We start from the raw sequence: 13,213 nt of genomic DNA on the forward strand, positions 1-13,213 counted from the left end.
CAGCCTGTGATGTTGAAACTTTGCTGTACATCCCCCAGACTGACCAGATGGAGAACAACATTTTCTCAGTTTATTGTCTGACCTTAAAAAAAAACAGATTACAGACAGAATGTCTTCCAAGAGGGACGAACTGTTTCAGGAAGCATCTTTCCTGATGAGTACGATAAGATTTAAAGCTGATTCTTTAACTGAATGGGGCTCTTATTATGAAATCTTTCCCGCTTTAAAGAGAAAACTCAAAACAGTTGCTTATGTTATACTTTTATTTTTGTATTAAAAACATCACATACTGGATATGACAGCAAATTTACTTGAGAAAATCAATGCTGCCGACACGCTCAGACATCCAAGGTCCTTCTGGCAACAGAACAACGCAGTTGAAATCATTCTGCTTAACATGTTTTTATCCCAGGTCCTTGTTGCTCAACGGTCGTCCTGTAAATGTTTCTGATCAGCTTTAACGATTTCACACCTTGAGCACCTTCCTGACTGCCTCCTTGTACCGCAGCATGTTGCTCTCACTCGCCTCTTCATTCTTTAGCCTCTCGACCGAGTCCTTATATTCCTGCACCTCCTCTCTTCCCAGCAGCTGCTTTCTCACTTCAGCTTCCTCTCCTTCTCCGGCCGCGTTGATGCGCAGCAGCGTGTCCAGGATGTTCTTCTGGGACGTGCTGTCCTCCCAGCTGTACTCCTCCATGTCTGCGCGGGTTTTCTCTGCCTCCCACGGCTCGATTTTCTGAAAAATTAAAAAAAATATATATATATATGGAACTACGGCTTCACACCACCAGGAAAATATAAAATCACAGTACATTATTTGTAAGCATCAACCACTGAGTCTTGGATTTAGTTTGGATTTTGACTAGGCCATTTTCTGCACTAGTGTCTTTTGTGGCCACTAACAGGTTTTCTTCTTGTATCATCCTATCTCTAGCTACATTTATTTTCTCCTGCTGAACAAAAGCATGATGCTGCCACCACCAATAGCACTTTTTTAATTTCCGCGTCTGAAAACCATTCTCTTAGACTTTCCCAAGACGGCTGTTTTTATTCTGAGAATTGCTCTGACTCTGGTTTTGGTTTTTAAGATCAAAATGCTACAAAGACAAATGCACGCCACACTTTCGATTTTTTTTGTGTCAGATGTTTTAAAACCACCTCAATTTCATTTGAACCCCATTTTGTGTTGAGGTGACTCACAAAACCGCCATAAAATATACAGAAATTTGCAGTAGCGACGTGACAAAAATGAAGAATTTCAATCGAAATTAATACTACAAATAGATTTGGAGTGATATAGGCACTGCATGTTTCCTGCTGAGTGAAAACAGATCAAAGATTAAACAAACAACTTTGAATCTGCTTTTTCCAGTTTCCTTTTTGGCAACAAAGGCTAAATATCTTATGTCTCATCTTCTACCAAAGTTATTTCTCCTGCTCTGTGTGCTGCCTGTTCAGCCGTCATCGGGTTCCCCGGAGAACAATAAGAACCATTATCTTAAAGCGGAGCGACAACTGGGCATCAGTGGCGCTTCGATCCAGGTGTTTGGGGTTAATGACCATCATTTACTGCGATACGCATCTGATTCCTCATAAAATCCTGCCTGGACCAGGTCCAGGAGCAGAGTGCGACGCGCCAGATACCTCATTGATCAGTAACCGGCCCAGAAAACCACAAACAGGAGTTCAACGTCAACACATTTGATTATTTAGCCTAGAAAAACAGGTTGCAGCAGGGTGTTGTCCTTCCACTGGAAATGGAGAAATATAAATTTTTTTAAAAGAAAAAAAACTAAAGATATGCGTTTCCAATGACCGTTTAAGCATCCATCAAAGAGTAGATTGTTCAGCATGCATGCAGCTTACTTTCCAGGCCTTTCGCAGACAAAAGGCCGCCTGTTCTTCCTGATTGCGTTCGTGTACCTTCAAACCAATCCGTTTTGGGAAGACGACAGGTGTTGTGCACCGGGTGGGGGGAAGCAAGTCTCCCCTCATGCTACTGAAAGGTTTCTTGCAGTCAGCTCCAGAGCTGATTTGGATTAGCACCTGATGGAATTAGCAGCCGAAGGTCTTCCTCTCCAAGTGGGGAGATATTATCACCTCAGTGGCTGCTAACAATTGGCTCCTTTGTGGGCTAGCGTTACAACCCGATCGCCGCTCCACTCTAAAGTCGTCCAAAAGCCGGCTGGACAAGCACTGTGCCTTCCATTGTGTGTCCGAAAGGGCAGCGGACAATGTTCTGCTTCCTGACTCAAACACCTTTTCTTGACTGGGAAATTTTTTTCTCTTCCCCTCGCTAATGTGGCCAAGCCGTGACAGGAAGAGCTCCTGAAAGCAGAGGTTGGACAACAAAGGGAGTCATTTTATTTTTATAAGGCTCCAACTGCGTAGGGGCAGTGCTGAGGCCGATGTGGTGTGGTCCAACACCTGATAGGGGAGTCTGTTTTCTTTTTTTTTTTTTCTTTATTCATCGGGGAGAAAATGTCAACTGGACAATGATGCTGTTTGCCGTCCTCCTGTCTATTTAGCGCCGACGCCTCCCTAATGGGGTTAGCTCTCCAAGAAAAGCGGACAAGACCTTTTCTCTCACCTGGAGAGAAATGTTGGCTCATCCGATAATATTTGAAGCTGAAGGATTTAGAAAGCCCGAAAATCAAGTCTCGAAAATGCGGCACAAACCGGTTGTTTACTACGGGTACGAAATGTTTTTGTATTTAGTCGCACTTAAATGTTTCTGATCAAACCAAGTGTAATATTAGAAAAACAATGGAGTAAATAATAACAAAGGCTTCCTAAACATTTAATTTATAGAATGAAAAGCCATCCAAAACAACATGGCACTGGACAAAATTGCCCCCTAAACATAACAGCTTGGAGCACCATTAGAAGTTCTTCTACCCCACCTTTCTATCTGGAAATGTGGTAACTCAGATATATCGGTTTCTAGTATAAGTGATGTCAAAGAATCTCAATTGGATTTTAGTCCAGACTTTGACTAAGCCACTTCAAAACCTTTATTCTATTTTTTTTTCTAGGTTTATTAGGTTCTCACTTGTAAGCCCAAGCAAAGGCAAGTTTATTTGCGAGGCCTTAAAGGAAGCATGAAAAGAGCATAAAAACTGGGAACCAATTAAGGCTGAAACGATTCCTCGAATGATTCGAGTACCTCGATTATTAAAACTCCTCGAGGAAAGTGTACCTGCCTCGAAGCTTCGTTAATTTATGTTTTATTATTTAGCGCACCGTGTTCCAGCCGGGACATTACTTGCTTTGCGCGTAGCTCTCACTTCTGCCTCTGAGTTGTTGACGAATGCTAAGTGTTGGCGACATAAAGTTCAATTTTCAAGTTCAGCCTGTGGGGATTTTGTTGATTGATGATAATGCCCGGGTTTTCATCGTTTTTGGGGGACCAATAAGTATCTTTAAAATGACTGATATATTAAAATACAGATTTAAAGAAGGCTAATTTAAACTCAAATTTAAGTTTATTTCAAAATTTAAATTAATTTTAGTATTTTTTTAAAATTAAATCACTGATATTTACAGAGGACACTGAATGCTACAATAGTGTAGATGTTTTTTTTTGGTTGCTTTGTGACTCCTGGAAGAGTTGTTGATGATTTCTTAAAGTAATTTTGGCAGGCCGATCTCACCCTGTTCCATCTTTTCTTCATTAGTGGATAATGGCTCTCACTGCCTTACTGGAGTACTCAAACCTTAGATATTACTTTTGATCCCCATTTGTTCTCCAATTTTCTTCACACTAGTAAATGGAATGTTTTTTTTTTGTTTATTTTTAAAACTGTTTAGCCTTTTATTTGTCAAAATATGTGACTAATCCAGGATTCAGCAAGTGCATTAATTATATTTTTTCACGCAGGGCCAGGCTGGTTTGGACAATTTTTTTCCTCTAATAAATTAAATCATAATCTGAATCCTGCTTTTTAAAATTTACTCCATTTATCCTTCCCAAATAGCAAAAATACTTTTGATAATCCGAAACATTTAAGTGTGACAGACAAGCACAAACAGACAAGCCTGTAAATTCAAAGGCATATTAAAGGATAAAGAATATGTAATACAGGTTACATAAGTGGAAACCCGAGAGGCACTGCCTCCATTTAACGCTGCGGCGTGAGGAAGGTTTTCAGAAACATCTAATCTCAAGCCCAACTGAGAACAAACCGAACGTGACAGCAGGGTCTTTAACCGAACAGTTGGCCTTTAAATGAGCGGATGATAGTTGAAAGAAAAACAAACAAACAAAAAAAAAGGTCAGCAAAGTAAAAGGTCAGACACTTACGGGGGATTCTGAAGAGCCACAAGCCGAACGAGGCACGGGCACATCCTGACACGACAGAGTGAACAAAACAAAAAGACAAACTCCTCGACTTACCCAGGATTCGTGGTACAGGACAGTCAGCAGGTACATGGCGTATTCATAGTTCTGCTGCCTCAGAGGGCAGCTGCGGAAGAAAGGGGAGATATTTAAGGGCATGTTTGATTTGTGTTAGGATTGTGTGTTTTTAGGAGGGGCGGCGTTGCTTACCTTTCTGTTTTGATGGTGAGGATGTCTGAGTCTTTGCAGTATCTGTCCCCGACAAGTTTGAGCATCTTCTTGCGGGCGTGGTCGTCCAGGTTCAAACTGGACAACTTCACCTGGAGGGCAGGTTACACGACGCACTTAGACGTTAAAACAATTACAAAAAGTTTTCAATTTAGCTTTGAATAATTTCAAAATCGCTTGGCAGGAAAGTGGATAAACTGATTTTTATTTTATGGCTCCTTCACAGCCTACAGCTGCATCTCAAATAATTCAAATATTATGACTTTTCTCCTGCAATTTCACTCAAAAAGTGAAATTCATGTGTTATATAGCTTGATCACACACAATAATATACTTCAAGTAGAGCTGAAACGATTAATCGGATTAATTGACTATTGTAATAATAGTCGACTAATTTAGAAATCGATTAATTGATAACTGGAATATACAGACGCAATAAATGGAAGAACATATTCAGAGAATTAAACCAGAGCTGTACAATAAGTATATATACATTTTGCATTTAAGATAAAAACACCTTTTCCTGTAAGTATGCTTCAGTCAAAACTCATCATACTTTCAGTTTCTCATTTAAAAAAAGGAATTGAACTATTTATTTGCATGTCTTAATGTGTTTCTAGTATCGTATACAAGAAAAGGCTTAAGTGGTTGCATGGAAAATCTGTAGGATGTGCCAATTTTTATCCGATCAATCGTCAGAATAATCGAAAGCTAAAATCGTTGCAGCCCTAATTTGAAGTGTTTAATTAAGTGACTGAAATATAATCACCGTTCGAATGTGTAGAATATCACAAAATAACATTCTGATGACATCAAATTTTTCAAAATACACCTGTTGCAATTCAAGTTCAAGGCATCAGGTATGCAAACACGCACAGATATAACTCATCTGTTACGGCAAGAGAATAAAATGTTCTTTTACCTGCAGAAATACGGGTCAGGCATGCTGAATTTGTTCTAGATTTGTGATGCCTCTTTGAGAGATCTGCTCTCCAATCTATCTTGGAGCCTAATCCACCTGGATTAATTTCTAATTCCTACCTTGCTGCTATAATCTAAGGCAATGTGTCAGGAGAGCAGATGGTTGGTGATTAATAGCAAATATGACCCTGTTCCACCAGAGAAAATTATTAATGTGTCGGTATCTTCACTGTCCTCAGCATCTAACTAAGGATACAGAAGCTCATGTTTTCGTCATGTTTTTCCAAATGTTTCCACGTTTCTAAAGAGTCAGTTGTGTTTCATTTTCTGACTAAATTTAACTGGTTTTCTCAACTCTGTCATTTATATTCAGCATGTTTACGTTCGGTTTATGTAATTTATTAGTTTGTACAATTTGGTTTAAGTGATCATGTTCTTGGTTTTCTGCATGTATTTGTATGTTTGGCTTCAGTCTGAAAGAAGGATTGGGTATTGATGGATTAGTGGTAGCGCGAGGATTAAGTGGAATATTAAAATGTCTCCAAAAATATGTCGATGGCAAACTGTTTTCTGACTTCCTCCCCTCCCCCCGCTGTGAAAGCTGTTGGGAAGCAGGGTGGGGGGGGCAAATAAATAAAAGACAAAACCAACTAAGTCCAGGGCAAATCTGTCAGTTTAATAATGCAAAGTGTTTAGTTTGTGAATGTCTGTGTCATTGCGTCGACTGGTCGCTGCGTAAATCTGTAACCTCGAGGAACAATTCAAGTTCAACTCAGTCAGGTTAAAAACAGCGGCTGGGACTTTTTCAGAGTGAGTGAAACTCACTTCCACGCGAACGATGCGAGCTGAAGGATTCCTGACGGACGGCCCAGCAGACACGTAGTCTGTGCTCTCGATTTTAACTGGACAGTGCTGGTCGCATTTGGCGTCAGTGTCCAAGGCTGAGGGCCACTCTGTGCAGAAAGCTATAGCAGCGGAGAAAATATCATTATCATATTAAAACTCATGAAAACCAAAAAGAAAATACCTTTAAACAAGGCAAATAACATTATCCTATGCTGAGTGCTTACGTTTCAGAGCTTCACAGTGTTTCTTGATAGCTGCTGGTGTCAAATGCAAAAAGTTTGGTATCTGAAACAAAGTCAAAAAGATCATCGTGTTTCAACATGTTTTACCAAAAACAACTTCTCCACCTCCTCCAATCAGCAGCTAGACGGTGAAAAAGCAAAAAAAAAAAAAAAAACTTTCTGGGTTTTCCCCAACAAGATAATGTTCTCAAACACATCAATATTGCTTTTGGATTTTTGAAAAGTAGATGAACATTAGGATCTGGAAGCTAAATTGAAACTATCTGGATTTAAAAGTGTGACCCACGGCAGGAAAACAAACCAACTTAAAAGAGCCCTAAAAAAAATCGGTTTGGAAAAAAGTGGTGAAATATTCACACACAACTGTTCCAGAAGCTTATTGATGGTAATCCAAACAATGATCCATGTTTACGTTTTAATCTATATGTACAATTCTACAATAAATATAAAACGTGTGCACCTGATTCTTATTCATAAAATTTCTCTGTTTCATGTTGTAGAGACACACACACACACATCTGGGATAACCCCAGATGTTCTTGCAGCAACATTAAGCATGTGGAATCATAACAAAGTCTTATATCATCAGAAAAAACAACATTCATTGAATAAATGAGTATAAGCAGATTATATAAAAAAATAAAATGTGGAATCCTTTAATGGCCCTTTTAATGTAATGATGGATATAATAATTCTGTCCAGCCTTTATCCCTCCGTATTTTAATCTGCTCACTAACCTTTCACGTGTTTGTTAGTAATAGATATATATACTTACGCCGGAATATATAATGGCTTAGCAGCTGGAAAATAAACTGCTTTACCATGAAAGGCATTTTTAATGCTACTGCTGCTATCTGTATTTAAAACTAGATTTGATTTGCTGAAAATTATTTTCCAGTTGTCACTAAAAATTGCTATTGAAAGTTAAAGATGTATTTTTTGTTGGGGTGAATGAGAAGCTGCTCATTGCATTAGTAAGGGCTAAATAGCTGAGTAATTTTCCTTCCACTAAACTTTCCATCAAAGCACCTGGTGAACTGCCAGCTTCATTTACAACTTGGAAAATTGCCAAGACTTTTTAAAGAAAAAATAAATGTTTATCAATTATTCCAATTTTCTAAGAAACTAAAATTTTGGATCGCTATTAGCTGTCATCGCCAAAACTAACAGAAGCAATGACTTGATAAATTTAACCCTGGGTGTCATTTATTTTATAACGTAAAGGGTTTAAGTTGTTGGAATAAAATAAACAAACACTTCAATACTGGTTTAATTCATTAATATGCGCCGATACCAGTTTTACAAAGGAATGATGGGACAGAACGGGAAAACAAACCCCCTAAAGAGAAAATTACATAAAACACACAATTATATGAAATATCCTGCTGTAATGTCAAAATGAGTGTAGATAATAATAATCATCTCCAAGGTGTGATGTTTCAAGTACTCAAGCCAAGTAAGTAACAAACAGCAGTTTAGCTCCCACAGGCAGAAGGAAATGAGTATTGTCAGGCCACCCGGCTGACTTCCAGCTGTGACGAATGTAAGTAGTGAATCTGTGAGTGGCTCGAGTCCAGATGGGGCAGCTGCTGCTTGCTAATCCGTGCACAGAGACACGGCCATGAGGGAAGAGCAATACAGCAAGAGGAGCTCCACCAGCACAGCAGCAGCACTGACTTGGCTACTTGGAAGAAATAAAGCTTACATTTCAGAGAAAATTTGTAATTCGAAATCTAGAGCCGCGTAATTTATTTTATTTTTTTGCTGTGGTTCTTCATGTGTCATGAACTCTGACCTTTATTAATTCCAAGTTGCCCTTCTTCTCCGGTGGAATGCCTCTCTTCACAGGGTAGCCCATCCGCACAGGAAGAGGGACGGCGTTGGACCTGAAGGGGGTCGCTGCAGGATAAACCGAGGCCCAGTCCTGATCCAGCGCCATCTTTTCAGTCCTAGGCTCCCCAGGCTAATGTACCAAAAAAAAACACAGTGAAGACAATTTTGAAAGTTGTAAAATAATATTGCTGGTAGGTCTTGTTTTTTATGAGAATGACAAAAAAAAAAAAAAGTGTTAACTTACATCTCTCTTTGGTCTTCTGCCAATGAATCCTCTACCGCCTCTCTCTGGAAGATCTGAAATTGACAGGATTTCTAGTTTTATCAAAGATATATTACTTTACCTAGTATAAACCGTTTCTATTTACAAGAAAAGGCAAAAAGCTGCAGCAGTATGTTCATTCATAAAAAACAGTGCATGTTCAACGACTGACATTTTTACCATTTCATCTTTGCAAAGTAGTTCAGCTTCAACAGTTTTTAAATTTCACCACAGAATCGCAATTAAATTTAGTGCTAAACTTTGACTAGGCCTTTCTCACACATAGAAATGCTTTGATGTTAAATCATTTTATTGCCATTCTGGCTGTTATAACGAAAGGTTAACCTCAAATGCAGCCTCAAGTCTTTTGAAGTCTTTGTTGGCTATATTTAGCCACAAAGACACACTTAGTGTGGCATGATGCTGTGTATGAGGGGCCGTTTAGGACAAAATTTACGTTTTGTCTCTCACACACTACCAAAAACTCTCGCATACTCCAAAAAATTACGTTTTGTCTCTCACACACTACCAAAAACTCTCGCATACTCCAAAAAAATAGCCTCGCACACTCCAAAAAATTACGTTTTGTCCCTCACACACTACCAAAAACTCACGCATACTCCAAAAAAATAGCCTCGCATACTCAAAAAAATTACATTTTGTCTCTCACACACTACCAAAAACTCTCGCATACTCAAAAAAATTACATTTTGTCTCTCACACACTACCAAAAACTCACGCATACTCAAAAAAATAGCCACGCACACTCAAAAATTACTCACGCACATTCAAAAAATACTCAAATTGCGTATACACACACTACTAAAATGTCACACACACACACAAACGTTAACTTTCTCGCTCACATACACTACTATCAGCTCGCTCACATACACTGTACTAACAGCTCGCACATTCACAAACGTTAACTTTCTCGCTCACATACACTACTACCAGCTCGCGCACATACACACAAACGTTAACTTTCTCGCTCACATACACTGCTAACAGCTCGCACACACACAGACGTTTATCTCTCACATACACAAGACTAAAGTTGAACACACACACAGTACTAAGACTCGTTTTATGTATGTGTGAGAGCGAGACTTTTTATGAATGTGTGAGAGCGAGACTCTTTATGAATGTGTGAGAGCGAGACTCTTTTTGAATGTGTGAGAGCGAGACTCTTTTTGAATGTGTGAGAGCGAGACTCTTTTTGAATGTGTGAGAGTTGTCACGGAAGAGGCGGGGCATAATTTTTGGATCAAACTGCGCATGCGTAGATCCTAAACTATAAGTTTCGATTGTTGACTCACTGTATGTTCTATTACTTAGTATATTTGTGCTTTTAAATATATATAGAACGTTTAACTTTCTTGTAGATTAAATGTGCTATAGAAATAAATGAATCTGATTGATTGATTAAAAATAGCAAAATTGCTGTAGTACAATCTGTCCACTGGGTGCCAGATTGTAGCACTGCGGGCAGTCGTTGAATCGTTTAATGCGCCTGTCAAAGTGCTGGTTGCCTCCGGAGAAGATAGAATGGTGTTTAAAATGGCAGCTGCCTGACCAATTCTCTCTCGTTTCGAATTAGAGTTAGCCATGTTCGGTATAGCAAACTCTTTCTTCTTCGGCACTAGTTGGCGCCGGTTAATAATTCCTGTAATACTGGTAATAGAACATACAGTGAGTCAACAATCGAAACTTATAGTTTAGGATCTACGCATGCGCAGTTTGATCCAAAAATTATGCCCCGCCTCTTCCGTGACAACTCTCACACATTCAAAAAGAGTCTCGCTCTCACACATTCAAAAAGAGTCTCGCTCTCACACATTCATAAAGAGTCTCGCTCTCACACATTCATAAAAAGTCTCGCTCTCACACATACATAAAACGAGTCTTAGTACTGTGTGTGTGTTCAACTTTAGTCTTGTGTATGTGAGAGATAAACGTCTGTGTGTGTGCGAGCTGTTAGCAGTGTATGTGAGCGAGAAAGTTAACGTTTGTGTGTATGTGCGCGAGCTGGTAGTAGTGTATGTGAGCGAGCTGGTAGTAGTGTATGTGAGCGAGAAAGTTAACGTTTGTGTGTATGTGCGCGAGCTGGTAGTAGTGTATGTGCGCGAGCTGGTAGTAGTGTATGTGAGCGAGAAAGTTAACGTTTGTGTGTGTGTGTGTGACATTTTAGTAGTGTGTGTATACGCAATTTGAGTATTTTTTGAATGTGCGTGAGTAATTTTTGAGTGTGCGTGGCTATTTGTGTGAGTATGCGTGAGTTTTTGGTAGTGTGTGAGAGACAAAATGTAATTTTTTTGAGTATGCGAGAGTTTTTGGTAGTGTGTGAGAGACAAAACGTAATTTTTTTGAGTGTGCGTGGCTATTTTTTTGAGTATGCGTGAGTTTTTGGTAGTGTGTGAGAGACAAAATGTAATTTTTTTGAGTATGCGAGAGTTTTTGGTAGTGTGTGAGAGACAAAACGTAATTTTTTTGAGTATGCGAGGCTATTTTTTTGGAGTATGCGTGAGTTTTTGGTAGTGTGTGAGGGACAAAACGTAATTTTTTGGAGTGTGCGTGGCTACTTTTTTGGAGTATGCGAGACTTTTTGGTAGTGTGTGAGAGACAAAACGTAATTTTTGTCCTAAACGGCCCCTCATAGCTGTGTCATGTTTTGCATGTAACTCAAAATCTTATTTTGATATTATTTAACATTTCATTTCTAGATGTCGAAATAAAGGTCGCGGAATACAAAAGCAAGCTGTATTTTATTTTAAATTTTCACTCGCAAAAAAAATAATTTGACGCCATTCATGGTACAACACAATGGTCGGAGTATGTCTGAAATTTGTCTTGCATCGCAGCAAAATTTGTTTACAATCACATTCACAAACATTGACTTTGGTTGAGAAGACGGTGGGGACCACTAACAGTTACTCTGATTTGTCCACATTTAGGCAAAGAAGACGAAGCATTTTTAATCTGACCAAATCGTTTTCAAGTCTGATCATCATTTCCATTAACTCTGCATAGGCTCAAGAAATGAAGGCACTTGACTTTGCTAACAGTTTCATATCTTTAGCTTAGCCAGCATCAGCAGCTCTTTACTTCTTTCAGCATAATCAGCATTTCCAGAGACGAACTCACCTTTATTTGTAGAAGAAGAGTTTACTGTCAACGCCGTAGCATATGTGGCTCCGTTTCCTGTCTTCCTTATACCCACACCAGAGACATTAGTTCGACCTAGGGACAGAAAAACCTTCCTACCGAAGGACGCCATGTTTTTTCACCCGCTTCATTGACTACGGACACCGACGAGAGACAATATGTTGTAACCGCGAAACGACCAAGTTGACTCGTCGTGAGCGTTTCAGCGCCTCCTGGAGATGAAAACAGATTTTCAAGCTCTTATTTACTGTAAGGTAGTGACGATTCTTCCACACAGCGGCTCAGGTAAGGATGTTATAACAATTACAGATGGTGTCCTCTCTTTATTTATCTTCTTAGTTATTTTTCATGAACGCGCTTGACCAGCTGTTGACTCTCCCTCTGCCAGCTGTTGCTTTCCAAACAGCTGCTGCGTTCAGTGACCACCCGTAAAATAGCCACAAGCAATAAATAATTCCCCAGTACTATACTCGATGAAAATAAACCCTCACTTATTAATAGGAGCCCATTTCCTCCACTTAAAGAGGGAAATGACGCACGGTATTTCAGGACTACGAGGTATATCACAGTTGTCAGATATAAGTTGAAAATCAAAATTTTCAAAGTCATCATTGTGAGATACAAAGACAAATTTTTAAAAACTTTTTGTCTTATTTATTATGCACAAATTCGCAGTTATGAGATAGAGGATAATGGTTTAAATTTTTAACATAGGTCATCATTTCAGTTTTCCAAATTTTATTTGTGAGATATACAGTAACTGAGATCATTTTCATTTTCAAAGTCATAATAAGAGATAAAAAGGGTAATCTTCTTAATTCTGACTTTGTATCTAAATTATGACATTGAAAGTTGAAATCATCTCGCCATTGACCTTCATACTCTGACTTTGTATTTCATAATTTGGTCTTTGGTTTTAAATTTAAGCAATGTCTTTCAAATTTAAAACTATGAGTTTAAAACGTATTACTACTTGTGATGTCCCATCCTTGAAATTATTTCTATGTGATCCAAATAGATTTATGTATATATTTAAGTGTACAAAGTCTTTATCTTCAACTCACTTTAAAGCAGCGGCTTAAACAGTAGGTCAAAATCCAATTTAACAAATAGATAAAATGCAAGTGGAAAACTTAAAAAAAAAAATTTAATCTGAAGTTATAGTGTCAAGGTGATTAAAAATGACAACATATGACAACATGGACATCCAAGTAGAATATTAACCTAAGTGGTCATATTATTGATATTGATATTAATATTGATCTGTCCAGGGCAGATGTGACTACAATCCAGTAACGTTGCCTTCATCAACATGTGAATGTGTGAGTGAATGGGAATGTCTGATTGCATTGTAAAGCATCTTTACAATGATGCTTT

The 13,213-nt window shown here is 38.7% G+C and overlaps 1 protein-coding gene across 1 annotated transcript; it reads right to left on the reverse strand.

Moving 5' to 3' along the window:
* Positions 1 to 245: 245 nt before the first annotated feature.
* Positions 246 to 11,993, reverse strand: mrps35 (mitochondrial ribosomal protein S35). The gene is made up of 8 exons (XM_032548649.1): positions 11,816 to 11,993; positions 8,654 to 8,706; positions 8,372 to 8,539; positions 6,559 to 6,619; positions 6,314 to 6,453; positions 4,550 to 4,659; positions 4,397 to 4,466; positions 246 to 736 (listed from the first exon to the last, which is right to left on the reverse strand). The coding sequence occupies exons 1-8, from the start codon at positions 11,946 to 11,948 to the stop codon at positions 467 to 469; spliced, it is 1,005 nt and encodes a 334-aa protein (XP_032404540.1). The 5' UTR covers positions 11,949 to 11,993; the 3' UTR covers positions 246 to 466.
* Between the last annotated feature and the right edge of the window lie 1,220 nt (positions 11,994 to 13,213).

This window comes from Xiphophorus hellerii, chromosome 2 (assembly GCF_003331165.1).
Source record: "Xiphophorus hellerii strain 12219 chromosome 2, Xiphophorus_hellerii-4.1, whole genome shotgun sequence".
In the NCBI taxonomy this organism is placed as follows: domain Eukaryota; kingdom Metazoa; phylum Chordata; class Actinopteri; order Cyprinodontiformes; family Poeciliidae; genus Xiphophorus; species Xiphophorus hellerii.

Coding starts and splice junctions, on each gene's coding strand:
- mrps35 (XM_032548649.1), bottom strand. CDS start 11,948: ATGGCGTCCTTCGGTAGGAAGGTTTTTCTGTCCCTAGGTCGAACTAAT. Junction 8,540..8,653: donor GCAGAAGACCAAAGAGAGAT/GTAAGTTAACAC, acceptor TTGGTACATTAG/CCTGGGGAGCCTAGGACTGA. Junction 6,620..8,371: donor GCAACTTGGAATTAATAAAG/GTCAGAGTTCAT, acceptor ACTTTGTTTCAG/ATACCAAACTTTTTGCATTT.